This window comes from Carassius gibelio, chromosome A4 (genome assembly GCF_023724105.1).
Source record: "Carassius gibelio isolate Cgi1373 ecotype wild population from Czech Republic chromosome A4, carGib1.2-hapl.c, whole genome shotgun sequence".
NCBI classification, from domain to species: Eukaryota; Metazoa; Chordata; class Actinopteri; order Cypriniformes; family Cyprinidae; genus Carassius; species Carassius gibelio.
The window spans coordinates 32906106-32922492 of NC_068374.1; the positions used below are offsets into that span (position 1 = coordinate 32906106).

A 16387-nucleotide genomic window follows, 5' to 3' on the forward strand; every position below is an offset into this window, starting at 1 on the left:
GTAAAGTACATAAAATATAAGCCTACTGGCATGCTGAAATAAAGACTAGCATTCAAATAAAATGGTTTTGGTTGCAGTTAAAACATGGATTTTAAGTCATCTAATTAAAGAAAATTCACATAACTGTACAATAATCGGTAAACTTATAACTGAACAACGTGACAATTTCTTACATTTACTTACAAAGTCATATAGTTTACATTCATTTCATTTTCTTTTCACATAAATTTATGCATATGACATGTACTTCTGCGTTCACTCAGAGGGATGTTTCTTTGGGGTCTCTGATTTCTGTAATGGGTGGCTGGAATGACAGGATCTCTGTAAAAGTGTGTCCTGCAAAGTAAGAGACAGAAATTACAATGAATCAGAACTATGGAATCTCCATGTGCTTCTCATCTCTCTCCAACATTATTCATTCTTTACCTCAAGCCATATAATAAAACCTAGCAATTCTCTTTATTTTATAATTTAACTACTGTATTTTTCGGACTATAAGTTGCACCTGAGTATAAGTCGCATCGGTCCAAAAATATGTATTTAAGTCACACTGGACTATAAGTCGCATTTATTTAGGACCAAGAATCAATAGAAAACATTACTGTCTCCAGTCTCTCTCGTTCATTTCTCTTGGTTCATGTCAAATTAATTTTGATAAATCAGTCGTACCTGACTATAAGTTGCAGGACCAGCCAAACTATGAAAAAAAGTGTGACTTATAGTCCGGAAAATACGGTATTAAGATGTTATCTCATACGTTTCCATTGATCGAGAGGCATTTCTGTGTTGTCCATAGAGTGATCATAAGGCAGGGCCTCCGTCTCTTCCTCAGGTTCTCTGAACTCTGTAAACAGCGGGAGCTCAAGCGCCTCTGCAGCACTCACGCGCTTTTCTGGATCCAGAACCAGCATCCTCTCCAGAGCGCTCACCGCTGGAAAAAAAGACACTCTTTGGACACAAATAACTTTTACAATTGACTCTAGCAGTCTAGCAAAAGAAAAATGGCTTACCTTCAGAACTGGCTTTAAGGAAAATAGTGTTTAAGTCTTTTTTTGGGACTTTAGGTAGACCTCTGATGTAGTTTTTGGCCTGTTTGGGTGGATGAAGAAAACACACATGCATCAGTTATGCAATTGCATGTCTGTATGTGTGTGCATGCAATTAATTCATCTTCCCAATGTTTCTTATTATCTGTAATACACTCACATCTTGGCTCTGTAGCTTCATGATGAAATCTGGTGCTGGCGTTCCTGTGATTTTCATGATCTCTCTTAGCTGGTCCAAATCTATAAGTCTATGTCAAGGACTCAGTGATACAATAGAGGCAGTACAGTTAACACAGACGTCATCTGTTAAATCTCTACTGTGGATTGTAGTAAAGTCAGTACAGTTGATCGATTTTCAAATGTGCAGAGATAGCTAAAGTTAAATACTCAAGCAAAGAACAACATATTATTTTTCCATTCAATTAAATCAGTTAACTAATCATCATAGTCACCGGAACATGTCAAAGCAGGCCCCATGAAATTCAGTGTCATTGCACAAAAAGATACGGTCATTTCCTTTAAAAAGTGGCCTTCCAAGTAACATCTCTGCCATGATACAGCCAACTGACCAGATATCAACTAAAACAGAAAATACAAATCACATAATAATTAGTATTCACATCAGTTGTTGAACCATAAGTTCTTTCTTAAATTGGAATGTAGGGAAGTTGGAAATTTCACACTAGATGCTTAGTAACTATTAGATAGTCTGTAGCAATTTGGTTGCACCATTTGTTCTTAAGGCAGAATGTAGTAATGCATAGTTGCCTAATGTGACTTTAACCCTCAGTGATCCGATAGCAGCCTTAAAATTGGAAAGCAGAAGTTGTTGAAATGCTGTGAATTTCAGTTTTTCACTGATTCAAACTTCTTTTATCTCTCAAAACTAATGGTAAAAATACATTTCTGCTAAAAAAATAATACTCCTTAACCATGAATAACATAATAGGTATGTTAAAAGGATCAGTAAACATAGATGCATAATTTTTTATTTATTTATTATGGTTGATTTTATTTGACATGCAAAACACAGACCGATGCATGGACCGATGCATGTCAGGTAAAACAGACTTCAATGCTTGATATAAGTTTATTTATTTATTTATTTTTTAAGTTTATTGATGCAATTTATTCAATCTGCGATGGATTTTATTTAAAACCATAATTCTGGTAAGAGGCTTCCATAAATGTTTAGTTTATTTGTAGAGCTATGTTACAAATGCAAAAATATGGTGTGAAGCAAAAATATTTAGTAGTGTGTGTGTGTTGTAACTTGGTGTCCCTTTACGTCCTATGACCTAGAGGGACATCTAGTGGTTAGGCGATGTAATAGCTACATTTATTTGCACGCGTCTCTATTGGTAGTGTATCTCACCTGTTTGTGAGTAGTGCATCCAGTTGAGGATAACCTCCGGTGCTCTGTACCAGCGGGTCACAACGTAACCTGTCATCTCTGAATCTGCCTGACGTGCAAGTCCAAAATCCAAGATCTGCGCACAAAATTGATCATTTTTACACTTGTCAAGATTTTTGAAACTCCAGCTATTTAAGAAAGTTGATGTAGCCATTCATTTAAATTCCCCTACAGACCAAGTTGGTTTAATACCTTCAACTCACAGTCCTGGTTCACTGCCAGATTTCCTGGTTTGAGATCCTAAAGAAAGACAACCAAAGTATACATTTACTGTAAACACAACTAATACATAAAAATGCTCATACGTATAATATATATAGCCTGTTTTAAAGAAACATTAATGCACGCCTCCATGTATTTTCTCAGAAATTATAAAAGAGAAGAGATGGTCAGAGAATGAATGAACGTCGGGGCTGAATGAAGTGGTCACCCAACCCCCTCTGTGCATCTGTTTAAACTCTCCGAGGTCACTAACCCTGTGAATGATTCCGGATGAATGAATGTACTGTGGAAAAAGAGCAAGAGAGAGAGATTTATAGATACCACAAAGCTATAAAGAAGGACATAATGTTTCACAAATGTGATTGTTTGTTTATCTGTGCCTAACCTTCAGACCCCTCAGTATCTGATAGACCAGATACTGCACCCTGTCATCCGATAATCTCTCCATCTTCATCAGCTTTCCAAGATCAGTGCCCATAAATGGCATCACCAGGTAACTGAGAGAAAAAAAAGACATTAACTGATGTTTCATTGCTGATCTGACTTTGAACTTTGAACAATCGCTAATGATCTGAATTACATAATGATAGTTAAGTTAATATTTTTAATGGTAGTTTATGTGTCGACAACAAAATCTAGCTTTTTAGCTTTTTAATAGCATTAGAACTGAAAGAATTGACTCACAAATCCTGAAATCTGTCCAATAAGATTTCCGAGGTAAAGACGTCCAGCAGTCCAATAACCTGCACAGTTGGTTAGGATTAGATGTAAGGGTGCATGAAAAACATTAACAAAGTAGATACATGCCAGACTTATTGAGGCGAACAAGGGGGAAAATAAACAACCTTATGAGATTATTAATTAATGACACACAGTTCTTTAATAATGTAAATGGTAAATGTAGATGTTGGTAACATACATTCTCGTGTTTCATGTGTTTGAGCAGTCGCAGCTCTCTGTAAGCGCGTTTGGCGAACAGTCTGGACTGGAACGGACGGTGGAGCTTCTTGATGGCCACCCGCACTCCTGTCTTATGGTCAATGGCTGAACTTTGGATATATTGAGAAGAGTAAGATCAATGCTTGACAATTGTCTTTATAACCCCCTAAAAGACCATCACATGGTTGAAGTCCACCATCCTTGGAAACTGCATAGTCACTGCATGTTGATTGCATTTTTCTACCTCTACGTCTGGACATGAAGATGTGGTTAAGAAAGAGGTCATGGACGTAGCTTAATGTGCAATAGGTTCATTACTCAATCTGAAACTTCAGCATTTTGGACAAGTGAAAAATCTATTTAAGTGGAAAGCTTGCCGAAGACCAACATAATCTCTTTAATGTTAAATGTCTTCTGCTTGTTAAACGCAGACAATGGCATCAGCAGGGAGGCTTTGTTGTGTGAGCGCTTGTCTTGCAAAGAAAGAAAAGTTTACAGAGGTTTCACAGTTTCACCCAGATAAGCTAGGATGGAAGTGAATGGTGCAATTTAAAAAAAGAAGGCCAATCTAAAACAGCGTTCACTGCGCATTGCACAGCTTCATTGAGAAATATCCTCCTGTATACTGACGTCACAGAGCCAGTAGAGTGATGCTTTGTCTCATCATGCAAACTTATTTTAACTGAATTCAGCTTATTTTAACAAAAGCTGAAGCAGTTGGAATGATTTGAATACAACGTTTCAGTAGCCACAAAAGTTAACTTTGCAAGTTAGCTGAAGTGCACTAAATAAACTTAGTGTTCAACTCTCTGCACTCAATTCCGAAAACTACAGAACAGAAACTGTTTTTTAAAAATAGATCCACTAAAAGTAGGCTAAGTAATTAATTGGTAAAGGCTAAGGAGTTATGAACTTTAAAAAACTAATAATGTACTTACCAGACCGTTCCGTATGCTCCGGTTCCTATCTGAATGAGGTCTCTGTATCTATCCGGTACATCCCAAACGGTTCTGTTTATCTCCTGACGACAAAAACCTGCCCTGGTTCGGACTGACATCCTCAGAGACTGTTGAAAGTAATGTCTCTCAAATGTGAAACTCTCCTTTTTACGTTCTCATTTTTCATCTGATATTTTGATAAAGAAACTCTCAGAGAACGAGCGCAGACGTAGCGCAACTTGGAGAGAGCGCCGGTAGAATTTGGGGGCGGTTCGAAGTTTCCAGTTACGCACGCGAGACTCGCTGGAATAAACATTTGATCATCCTAAAACAGACTTTTCAGAATGTTATCGGATCTGTAAATGGGGTTTAATTGACTCCTTCTAGTTTTAAAATACTTAACACGTTAATGGGTTTCAGGAAAAGGGTTGATTTTATTAAAAGAGATATGGTGAGGGGGTCGTGGATATGCTAAGTGGACTGGCTGACTCACAAAAGGAGAAAGACCTATCCACTCCCACCGAAACAGCTGAAGGCAGTTTTTATCTTTGTTAAAAGGCATGCAAAAGCCCAGAAGGAGGGTGAAGATACTACATAAGGGCAAAGTGCTAAGGCAACATAACCAGTAGAACAACATCAGAGAAGTCACAGCTGGTTTGTAGCAAGTGGTTAGTAGGCTATATTTTTACATTTTACTGAACTGAAAGCAGTGCAGTTGTTGATAACGTTAATTTACATAAAGTGTAAATGTGAGAAACCAAACCCATTTACCCCATTCAACTTCTGAGGATGCTGACTAGTTTTGTGACATCAATGTTGTCATTCGGGATCTTCCAAAACTATTATACTGAGAAATAATTGAGACACTGCCACTTCCTGAAATGCAGTTTCACTCACTCACACACATGCATTAATTCTGCTGCTGTTCCCCAAATACATTTTACATGTTGTGTAATTCATTTTACTAGACAGAAGAAACATTCAGAAGACTGAATTTATATTGCTTTCTCAAAAGACAACATATACATATATATACATAAATTCTTATTTTCTTATATTCCTAAAATCATACATATTTGGCACTTGTATAAATTAAAGGCAGCAGTACGACGAATGTATAATTACTCAATCACTCACTTATTTATTATTATTGTTGTTATTTATTTATTTGCATTTTATCATAATGGAAATTGAGAGAAATTATCTTAATTGTAATGAAAATTGAAAAATAATGTCACAATACAAACAATCATAATGGTCCTAAAAGTATATATTCTTTAATGCAAGATACATTTATTTACTTACTTACTTGAATTTTAGGGTGAATTGTGACCCAGATTTACTGAACATGTTTTGTGATAGATAAGGATACAGGTTTTGTGATAGATAAGGATATTAACAAATGAAAACTGACTTGTACTATAGAAATGGACTTGGAAATTTATGTATTACAATATATGACATCAAACCACATACTGGTCCCTTAAATAACCTGAGAAACGAAAAACATCCAGCATATGCTGAATTATATGGGCACTGTTGTAGTGCAGCGTAAACTAACAGTTAACCTTTATTTCAACGTTTTGTGAAGAAAAGACTATTTGTGGCTGGGATGAGTTCTCTCACCACCATCTGTTTTCTGTAACTAAACAACTATTAATCACTTCATTTTCATCTGAGGTGTTATTCCATGCAAACACACATGATGCATTTGAGGTATGTTATATTCAAACAGCCTTGCAGATGCAAAACAAGTAAAGACCGATTATGTAACTGATTCAGTTTTATGCAGACTTTTGTACATTGATGCATATATAAACGTTTTAAGAAACACATCCCACTCCATGTCCAACACTGTAAACATATTTTTCTCCTCCTCCTGCTTAGTTTGTTTTGGTCTCGTATGAAAGACACCATACCCTGCTTCACCTGTCTCACATCAAATATAAAAAACCACTCAAAACACACAACTCTGCATACATACACACACAACATGCACCTGGTGATATTAATACATTGTGTCTATGTTCAAACAATACTGGTCGTGTTTTGCTCTTAATTAAGTGTGTATGAACAATGTTCATTGAACACACACCCACATACAGGAAGGGCATCATGCCTTGGAAATATATAGTCATTGTCTCTGGTTGGACTGCAAGCTGTTCATTAAGTGTCCACCAGTCCTGTAGTTTGAAAGACAGACAGGGGCGAGGGCGGCATCTTCCTGGATTGTAGTTATGCTCAGTTTTATTGTTCAGCCTGAAGACTTTCAGGCTTATTGGGAGGGTCTTTAAAATTGCTTACTTCCTCAAACACCAGCTCTGGAGAGGGAGAAAGAGAGAGTGAGTTTCCACAATCACTGTACAATTTCAAAATATTAGTTAATAAAGTTAAATATAAGTCAATAAAGACAGTACATTTTATAATACAGTTAATAAATTTGCCAGATTATGTTCATGATGATTTTCTGAATGAACAAAAATAGCTTTAGCATGGTGGTGTTTTAGGATAAGTAGTACTCCCTCTCACCCTTCCACTCCTCCAGTGTGCGATCCTTGCTCTCGGGGGTCTGATCATACGGAGGCGCCTCCGGTTCATCTTCAGGATCGTGGTATTGGGAAAAGTATGGATGGCACAGAGCTTCACTGGCTGAAATCCTCCCATCACAGTCTAATACTAGCATTTTTTTTAACAGATCAACCGCTAAAGTCAAAGAGGGAGTATGGGGTTAGGAACAAGTTGAAAAAAAGATTTATGATAATCACTTGTAGAGCAAGGATGATAACAATAACGATAACTATAGAGATAAAGTTTTACAAATCATTCCACATCTAGAGCAATAACGATACATCGCTGGAACTTTTTAGAACATTTTTTTTTTCTGCTGATGAACGTTAAAAACACTGTCAGCCAATCAGAATACACCAGACTTTAAAGAGCTTGAGCATTCAAAGCGGCAGGTGGCATAAATGTAGCTTGCGTTAATATACCGTGTGGGTGCTAATATAATTATCGCTGTTAATGTGAGCAGGCCTTCTTACCCAGTGGATTTGCTCCTCTAAATATCTTTGCCAAGTCCTGCTGAGGCATGTGTGGAAGAGACTGTATGTACTTCTGAGCCTGGATGCATATTAAAAACAAACATAAACTATGGTTTGAATTTCAGCCAGTCTATCATCCATGAATCCATCATCCATCTAGCATCCATTAATGTTAGTATTTATTAGCATGCACTATTGTAGTATAGTAACATTGTTAGAATTAATATATTAAACCAATAACTAAACAGTTGGTCTATTCTCACATGTTCAGAGGATATCTTCTTCAAAACATCAGGCGTGGGAGTGCCTACAACCTCCATGATTCTCTTTAGCTGATCTATATCTGAACAAATTATGTTAAAGATTATACAGATCCCCTCAAGAGAGCTCCGAGTATAAAGCTGAAGGTATAAGACGGTCTGGCGTATAGAGAGATAGCCATCTGATGCCTCCATCTTTGGAAACTGATTTCTAGTTCCTTACTTTCAGTAACTATAATTTAATTCAAACCATTTAGGCTGTGCTTTCATCACCTGTCTTACAGGAAGCAAGGCTCACTCAAAAACCACACATAAGCACACTTAGAGCAGGTGTAAGTGGCTTTTATGAAGAAAGGATACAATCGTTGCCAGGAAACAAAACCTTCCCCTTCAGAAGTTCACCCATGATGCATCCGACAGACCAGATATCCACTGTAAAACAGATTTAATTGTATTTGATCAACCAATTGCACAGAACATAAAGACTGCTGATCTATCTAAAAACACAAGAATTTTTGGTGCATGTTGAGATTGAAGGCTTTTTAGGTGAAGCTTGTTTTACCTGTCTGGTTGTAATGCATCCAGTTGAGCATGATCTCGGGGGCTCGGTACCAACGAGTTGCTACATATCCCGTCATCTCATCGTCTGTCTGCCTGGCTAATCCAAAATCCAGGATCCTGAGTTCACAATCTTCATTCACTGCAACATTACTTGGCTTTAAATCCTGCATTATATGATGTAGCAAAGTGTTAAAACTAGGTAAAATCAACTTTTTTTCAATCAGAACGGTGTTATTCTTTTGTAAAGAGGGATGAGAGGAAAAAGACTCTTGTGGCCTGTGGACACTAAACAAAAACTGAGAAGGAGCACTCACTCTGTGGATCAGCCCAGCTGAATGGATGTACTGTTTGTAAAAGAAAAAAAAATTAAGCCATGAAAAAAATTGTAGGACAGAGTAAAAGAGACAGAGACACTAAAAACAGCTTGCATCTGTTTGTGTCCATTTGTATGTGTCTGTAAAAAAAAACAGAACTGAAAATGTACCTTAAGGCCCCGGAGAAGCTGATAAATGAGGAATTGCACATGCTCATCTGAAAGTCTCTGAAATTTGACAATGTTGTTGAGATCCGCTCCCATCAGGTTGGTCACAAGATATCTAGAGAGACAGACACAGTCTTAGCTTATATCCGATCTAGTGCTTTTAAATCATCACACACTTGCAAATAAAAACAAATACTGTTTGATAATTGGTTGAATGCAAGTGCAGATGGGTTTAATCAAACCAAAAGTGCCATTTTAGTTTGACAGACATCTGTAAAGCTATTTGAAGCACTCTCAAACGAAGATGCAGTCACTGGGCAGACACTCACACCTCATTGAATTCTTCAAGAGAAACCGCCGGAGTGAAAACGTCCAGCAGTCCGATAACCTGGATTACAGAAAAAAATAACCCTAGTGACTTAAGTGGCTGTAGATTTTTTTTGTTTGAGCAGATCTAACAATCTCAGTACAGATGATTGATGATTGTCTAACAGTTGTATGAGTTATTTAGGTGCAGGACTGGACATTTGGGATTTGTTTGCTCCCTTGCATCGATGTGTTTGCATGTGTTTTTGGGGGACTTACATTCTCATGTTTCATGTGTTTGAGGAGTCTCAGTTCTCTGTACGTTCTTCTGCTGTGGATGAGGGACTGGAAAGGCCTGGAGAGCTTCTTGACGGCCACTTTCTGACGAAGGCGCACATCATATGCTGAGCTAAAGAGGGAAACACAGAAACGCTTGGAATTTTTTTGATCCAACTCAAAACTGAAGTTTTTGCTGACATTGACACTACAGACATTTGCCATGATTACAGGACTGGTATGTTCCTGTTCAGTTTGACCTTCCATTCAAAATGGTATCACTTCCTCACAGCAGTGGACCGTGTTTAACATCGGGGCAGCTGTGGCCTATTGGTTAGAGCGTTGGGCTTGTAACCCGAAGGTCGCAGGTTTGAGTCTAGGAGTTGTAGATGGAGGGGGAGTGAATGAACGGTGCTCTCTTCCACCATCAATACCTTTTAAAACTTGATTAATTCTTTAATCAAGAAGCTGTCCTGGAGTTTTTTACACCTCAACATGCAATATCAGTCATGCAATAGGAAATAATGCATGCATTTTATTTTGCTATTTCATTATTTTCATATATATATAGTTATATAGTTATATAGTTATATATATATATATATGTATATATGTATATATATATATATATATATATATATATATATATATATATATATATATATATATATATATGTATATATGTATATATATATATATATATATATATATATATATATATATATATATATATATATAAAATGATATATTATTCAATTCATATAATATATTTTGCTCATAAAAATATAATATTTTTCAACACTGAAGTGTCGATTAAAGACGAGAGCACCCAACCCCCATCTGGGATGCTCCCATTCCTTGTTTCAACCCCTCCACACCCCAGGTTCGCCCTGCCCCCTTCCTTTAAGCTAAATCAGCTCTGCTGTGAAGAAGTCAAATAATCACACAATAGAGAAGGGCTTAACTTGAACAATGCAAATTCACAGCTCATTTGAGTAAGAAAGTGTTTGTGGGAGTGTGTGTGAGAGAGAGATTCCTTGAGAATAAAATGACAGACATTAACAGGGTCTGAATAAAGATAGTTAATTCTTCTAGTTGTAGTTGTGCTTTAATTCTGAATAATTATGACGATCTGAATATCTAAATTAAAACTGTGATCACTCATAAGGCTTAATTTGAATCAGGAAATTGTGACTAAATGACTATTGCCTTGTTTGGCATGCTTTATTAAAGCATTATGGGACCAGGCCTATTATTAAAACAAAAGATAACAATTGCTTAATCAGGTCTCTTGTGTCACACAGATACACAGCAATGTCTCTATAATCATATCCCCAGGCTGTTAGAAATAGCTGAACCTATTTAACTCGACATGGGATCCAGGCAGTTGCAATTAAATCTCCAGTGTAAATCCATTGTTAGTGCTGTGCATCTTTTAATACAGATAATGAAATAATTAGGTCTCAGGTGGTCTCAAGATGTTGTGGGGCATCTGCATCACTGACAATGAAATGAGCTGCATCGCATTATTTTTCAGAGCTGGCAAGTACCCCAAACAAATGGGAAGAAATACTGGTAATAACTTCCAAAACAGGACACCCAAGTGATGACCTCAATCAGTGCTGGTGGTTTAAAAAAATAAATGCCTTGAATGCCAAATTACCCCAAATGCCTTTGGGTTTGTGATATTTGTTAGTTAGCTTTTATTTAGCATTGTCAGAGTAGGATTGTACAGTATTTCGTTTCTGAATCACTACTATGGTTGGAGCCAAATGATTTCATGCTCATTGCCTTCAATGAAAATTATGTATTTTGTTGTACAGATTATTATTAATATGTAAAATATGAATTATATTATAGAGAAGTGAACTTCTGGCTGAAAATTTACTCACTTGCTCACCAATGGATCAACTGCAGTGAATGGGTGCCATCAGAATGAGAGTCTAAACAGCTGATAAAACATCACAATAATCCACAAGTAATCCACACCACTCCACTCCATCAACTTATGTATTGTGTAGAGAAAAGCTGCATGTTTCAATGACATAAATCCATAGAGACGTTTTTAACTTCAAACCATTTCTTCCAACTTAAATGTGAGTCCTCTATCCATAATATTGGTTTATCTGAATTAGGAGAGGAGTATGCACGCATCAAGCTCCGTTTACAAGCAAAAACAGTTAAAAATAGTTCTAAACAAATATGTGGTTGGATTTTAATGTGAGATGAAAACAAGGGCTGGAAGAAATATTATAAATTATTGACATATTTTAGTCAGAATAAATTATTTATTGTTAAACACCTTAATAATGTGATTTGTTTCTTATAAACACAGCTTTTTGCTTCACAAGAAGTTAACTGTTGGACTGAAGTGGTGTGGATTGTGAAGTTTTATCAGCTGTTTGGACCCTCATTCTGATGGCACCCATTCACTGCAGAGGATCCATTGGTGAACAAGTGATGTAACTCTACATTTCTTTAAATCCGTTCTAATGAAAAAAAAAACTCACCTTCTTCTTGGATGGCCTTACATTGAATAAATGTTTGCAAATTTAAATTGTTGGGTGAACTATTTCTTTAAGGCATTGTTGGTTTCCATTCGGTTAATAACTAATAGAGATTATATTTATACCATCATGAGTCAGACTGATTTTGACTGGGCTCTCTTAGACAAAGCTGTCAGAACAGTAGCTTGCAGTGCGGAAACAGTAATGCCTGATTACACAACAATTGTGAAACATGGTAAAAAAACAAAGTTGGGAAGAGGAAGAGAAATATGTTTACTTGCAAACTTAATTTAGCATATCATCTGGATAATTATGCAACTTCTCCTGGTCCATCAAAATGATGTGATGTAGTTATATATAAACTGATTGACATCTTCAGAATATTTGCAAATTAGTATGGTGAAAATAGGAAGATGCTGAAGCCAGAAGCTCTGTCACCATGGCAACTGTTTCAGTCAGTCATAGCACAAGGGAGACTAGAGGCTTTCTAATGTTGTAGCTGAGATGCTACAGTGTGCAGTGCAATGTTACTCTCAGAATGAGAGTGCATTACAGCAGGATGAAATATCTGGACGATTTCCCATGCAGATGGACGTCAGTTGGGGGGTGTGGCACGGGTAAAACTGGAAGACTGTCTAACTGTAAGGCCGGAACTGAATAGGCCTAGCATGTTGTCCACTAGAGCAATATTGTGGTAGCAGATGGGCATGTCGGAAGGTTCTTTATACAACCCAACTAAACACATATATAGTATCAGAAGCCTTAGTATGTGGTAATTCGGTATAAAAACATAAATGTCGTGACTACCTGTGATATACATGGAAATCCCTTTGTTTTCCTTTAAATACTGCCTTCGTGTTCTTGACAGATTGCCAAATGCATACAGTAAAGCTTTCAGTTCAGCATCATTCAGATGAAGGGGATCTTATTGAATCTACGGACATGCCAAATGAGGTCATACAGACATTGTTGCTAAAGGAATGATTGACACATGTCAGTAAACAAAAGAAGCAGCAGCATTTGTCACAATATAAACACATTTAAACAGCAAAGCCAACAACTATAATTTTCAGTATGAAATGTTAGTTCTGTTTTGTTAATTAGATGAATTTCCTGCTAGTGGTTGATTATCTCTTTGGAAAAAGTAAGATTAAAAAATTTTTCGGGATGTTGTTTTGTCAGGCTTTATTCCTGCCTCACCCTCTCCTCCTTTTGCATGCTAAATTACGAATCTTACTACAGCGAAGGCTCAGCTAATGAATATTAATTTGTTCATGCTGATGTTGCTTAGTAACCTTCCTGGTACGTCCAGTGTAATATTCATGAGCCACGCCTTCAGTTAAGAATTCGATATCGGTCTGGAGCAGCGCTTTAGCCAATCATCGGTTACGTCGTTAATATTCATAAGCCAAATCTTCCTCATAGTAGTATTCGTAAACTCGCCTGCTAGACTCACCATACTGAGCCATATGCCCCCGATCCAACCGGTGTGAGATTCTGGTATCGTTCTGGCACCTCCCAGACAGTCTTGTTTAGTTCTTGCCGGTAGAATCCCGGTCTTGTCGACATCTCTTCCGTTTAAAAAGACGCTCTTTATTACTAAGCTGTCAGTAAATCATTAACGCATCCGCCAGAGAGATGTGCTTATGTGTGGAGGCAGCCGGCTTTAGTCCCTCTATATTTGCCAGAAATGGGAGGAACCGTCTGTTATGAGTGTGTGTGTGTGTGTGTGTGTGTGTGTAAGAGAGAGAGAGAGAGAAAGATGGGGGATGGGACATGCAAGTGATTCATGGTATAAAGATAAAAAAATAATAACAACAACAATAATATCTGTTTTTATTATAATTATTATGTTAGTGTTGTTGTAATAACAATAATAATAGTAGTAGAAACTGTATATGACTATTACCATGACAAATATAAAATAACCTATTATACTTCCACAAGATATATCACTTTAATAATAATAATAATAACAATATAAAAAAATAACCTGGAATACAATACATAAAGCAAACTGCCAAACGTTTACTAGCTTTATTTGCTAGTCATCTCGGTATAAACTCACATAGACAGAGTGCTGAAAAACACCATATGAAAATTGTATAAAAATATTAAACCATATTAAATGTGAAAAACGCTATATGAAACAAAAATATAATGTGGATTTAAAACAGCAACTGATGCAAATTACACTTTGTAATACATCTAAGTTATCTATTTCAAGCAAAATGCTACCAATCTAAACGTTTAGAGAAGGTTTTCCATACTTGAATTAATTACTAGTTATGTATTATGCATGATACTCAAATGTGACTGCAGTTAAATACATTTGTAAAATAAATTGGCTATAAAAAAAATAATGAAAATGATTAAACAAGAAAATCAATCATTAGTAATAAGCCTCAAACCATTCACATAGAAGTACAGAAATAACATTTATTTTAAGTATTGGCCATATTGGACATCTCAGTATAAACTAAAAAAAGAAAGAAAGAAGATTGACATTTTCATGTGAAATATAAAATGTATTTCATGTATAGACAGCGTTCAGCTGTACAATTCAAACAAGAAAATCTTGTATAAAACAATTGGATTTTGAAGATTTAAGAGCTGATATGTATATTTGCAATGCAAATAACAGCATCTGTATAAGGCCACACCACTAAACATATTACTTTAGAAACAAAGTGAAAAATGTTTATCATGGTATCTGGGCCGTTTCTAGCCAATTTGACGCCCCAGGCGAAATCCCTATTGGCGCTCCCCAGTGACAAGCAATTTGAATGTAACAAGAAACTGGTCTTTTCAGATACCAGTTTCTTGTCACATTGAAATTGTTTGAAATTGAGACTTAGCCCAGTGTGAGTTCCACATATCTGAATGCATTATTTGTAATTTGACTCTTAATATAAACATTTTGCACAGTTTATTAGCTGTAATATCGTGGTGTTGCCACTAGATGCCTCAACAGCCCTTTGTAACAATCCTAGTAACTAAGACATTGCACATAATTTACACATAAGTCACACATCAATTAATTGTATTGCATTTGGATTTGGATACATGTCTAGATATTATCAATGGCTACTTTTTTGCTTTTATCTGTTTTTTTTTTTTTTTTTAATTTTTGTTGTTGTTTCTTGAAACATTGATTTAAACTTTAAACTCACACTTAAAATGTAAAAGTGTCAGTTATTGTATTATTATTTCAGTCAAACCTATGAAACCATTTGTTACCCCAAACTTCATATAAAAGCCTGGTCAGTGGCATAAAAGTGATCAATGCAACTACTTAATCCTTTGCTACTCATTAACGCGTGAAATTCTCCTTTAAATAACGCGACGCTCTGCCCTCTAATGACAAGTGCTTTTAGAAGCAAAACTATTAAAGTTTATATGGGAATATTACATGACATGCTGATCCTTTAACAATGCATTGGCGCAAAAACGCACACCTTTTGGACAAATCTTGCAACATGACTTATCAACTTCCACAAATAATGCCTAATTTATTTACTGTACCAATATTTCAAATTGTCATTTGAACTTAGCTTTATTGCATGCAAAAATCAGTCAGCAAATGACAGCAATTTGATCCAATGGCATACAGGCATCGTAAGACAGTACTCTAGCCCAATAATGTTGGGGGATCCAATGTGGGGCGGCAGTCATATTTCAGGGTGACTGTGCACACTCTTTAACACAACCCTGCTAAATGTAGCAATGAATGTAGTGCCAGACACAGGCGCAATGCCTAGAAAGCGCACTTCATGGTATCATAACCCTTCTGTGAAGATCAGCAACCGACTCAAACTTGTATACAGCTCCATCTAGTGTTTTATCCATGATATGACATGGTAAAAGATAATTATTTTAGGCTCTATGATTTTTAAAGGCACTTGCAGACTTTAAACAGTATTGAACATTGAACGTCAAACATGCACAACAGTGCATGCAATCAAATAGCTCTTTTCATTAAACTAGGACAAGAAACTAACCTGACGGGTAAAAGGCAGGCGCTCATGGCAGTAAGTGTCCATCCATCCAAACCTGTTCTGTTCTTCCTTAAAAAGTTTCAGACAAAGCATTCTTCCTGGTTCCTTTGAAATCTCTTGATGCCTAGTTGCATATACATACGGCCCACCGGTCCACAGCTGGGGTGGGCTGACGAAAGGAGGAGCATACTCTGTTAAAGGCAGATCCACACTCTATCGGTGATTTCTTTATCCTGCAGCATTTTTGTGGTGTACTTGTGTGCCATGGCATTTAAAATGTGTGCTAGTCTCTGGTGGCAGTATCCTAGTGTAGTCCCAGCTTTGATTTGAATTGTTGATATAGGTATAGCTGTCTGAAATAAACATTACACAAAATTATGTTATTTTACTCTGATATT

At 36.5% G+C, this 16387-nt stretch overlaps 2 protein-coding genes across 2 annotated transcripts; both read right to left on the reverse strand.

Moving 5' to 3' along the window:
• Positions 1–162: 162 nt before the first annotated feature.
• On the reverse strand, positions 163–4959 carry mapk12b (mitogen-activated protein kinase 12b). The gene is made up of 12 exons (XM_052582948.1): positions 4560–4959; positions 3602–3731; positions 3367–3425; positions 3068–3179; positions 2936–2965; positions 2653–2700; positions 2422–2536; positions 1554–1625; positions 1207–1286; positions 1011–1089; positions 758–931; positions 163–336 (listed from the first exon to the last, which is right to left on the reverse strand). Exons 1-12 carry the CDS (start codon positions 4676–4678, stop codon positions 260–262), a joined length of 1095 nt encoding a protein of 364 aa, XP_052438908.1. The 5' UTR covers positions 4679–4959; the 3' UTR covers positions 163–259.
• An 852-nt stretch (positions 4960–5811) lies between these two features.
• mapk11 (mitogen-activated protein kinase 11) lies at positions 5812–13679 on the reverse strand. Its single transcript, XM_052582957.1, has 11 exons — positions 13448–13679; positions 9488–9617; positions 9232–9290; positions 8906–9017; positions 8736–8765; positions 8423–8585; positions 8221–8292; positions 7864–7943; positions 7601–7679; positions 7089–7262; positions 5812–6880 (listed from the first exon to the last, which is right to left on the reverse strand). Exons 1-11 carry the CDS (start codon positions 13558–13560, stop codon positions 6807–6809), a joined length of 1086 nt encoding a protein of 361 aa, XP_052438917.1. The 5' UTR covers positions 13561–13679; the 3' UTR covers positions 5812–6806.
• Between the last annotated feature and the right edge of the window lie 2708 nt (positions 13680–16387).

Bases quoted from the DNA above. Each gene is read 5' to 3' on its own strand.
- mapk12b (XM_052582948.1), bottom strand. From the start codon at position 4,678: ATGTCAGTCCGAACCAGGGCAGGTTTTTGTCGTCAGGAGATAAACAGA. The intron at 2,701-2,935 runs GTTAGTGACCTC...GTCTTTCTTTAG, and splicing joins CATCCGGAATCATTCACAGG to GATCTCAAACCAGGAAATCT. The intron at 932-1,010 runs GTAAGCCATTTT...CTTTTTTTCCAG, and splicing joins CCTTAAAGCCAGTTCTGAAG to CGGTGAGCGCTCTGGAGAGG.
- mapk11 (XM_052582957.1), bottom strand. From the start codon at position 13,560: ATGTCGACAAGACCGGGATTCTACCGGCAAGAACTAAACAAGACTGTC. The intron at 9,618-13,447 runs GTGAGTCTAGCA...TTCCCTCTTTAG, and splicing joins GGGGCATATGGCTCAGTATG to CTCAGCATATGATGTGCGCC. The intron at 9,291-9,487 runs GTAAGTCCCCCA...TCTGTAATCCAG, and splicing joins AACACATGAAACATGAGAAT to GTTATCGGACTGCTGGACGT.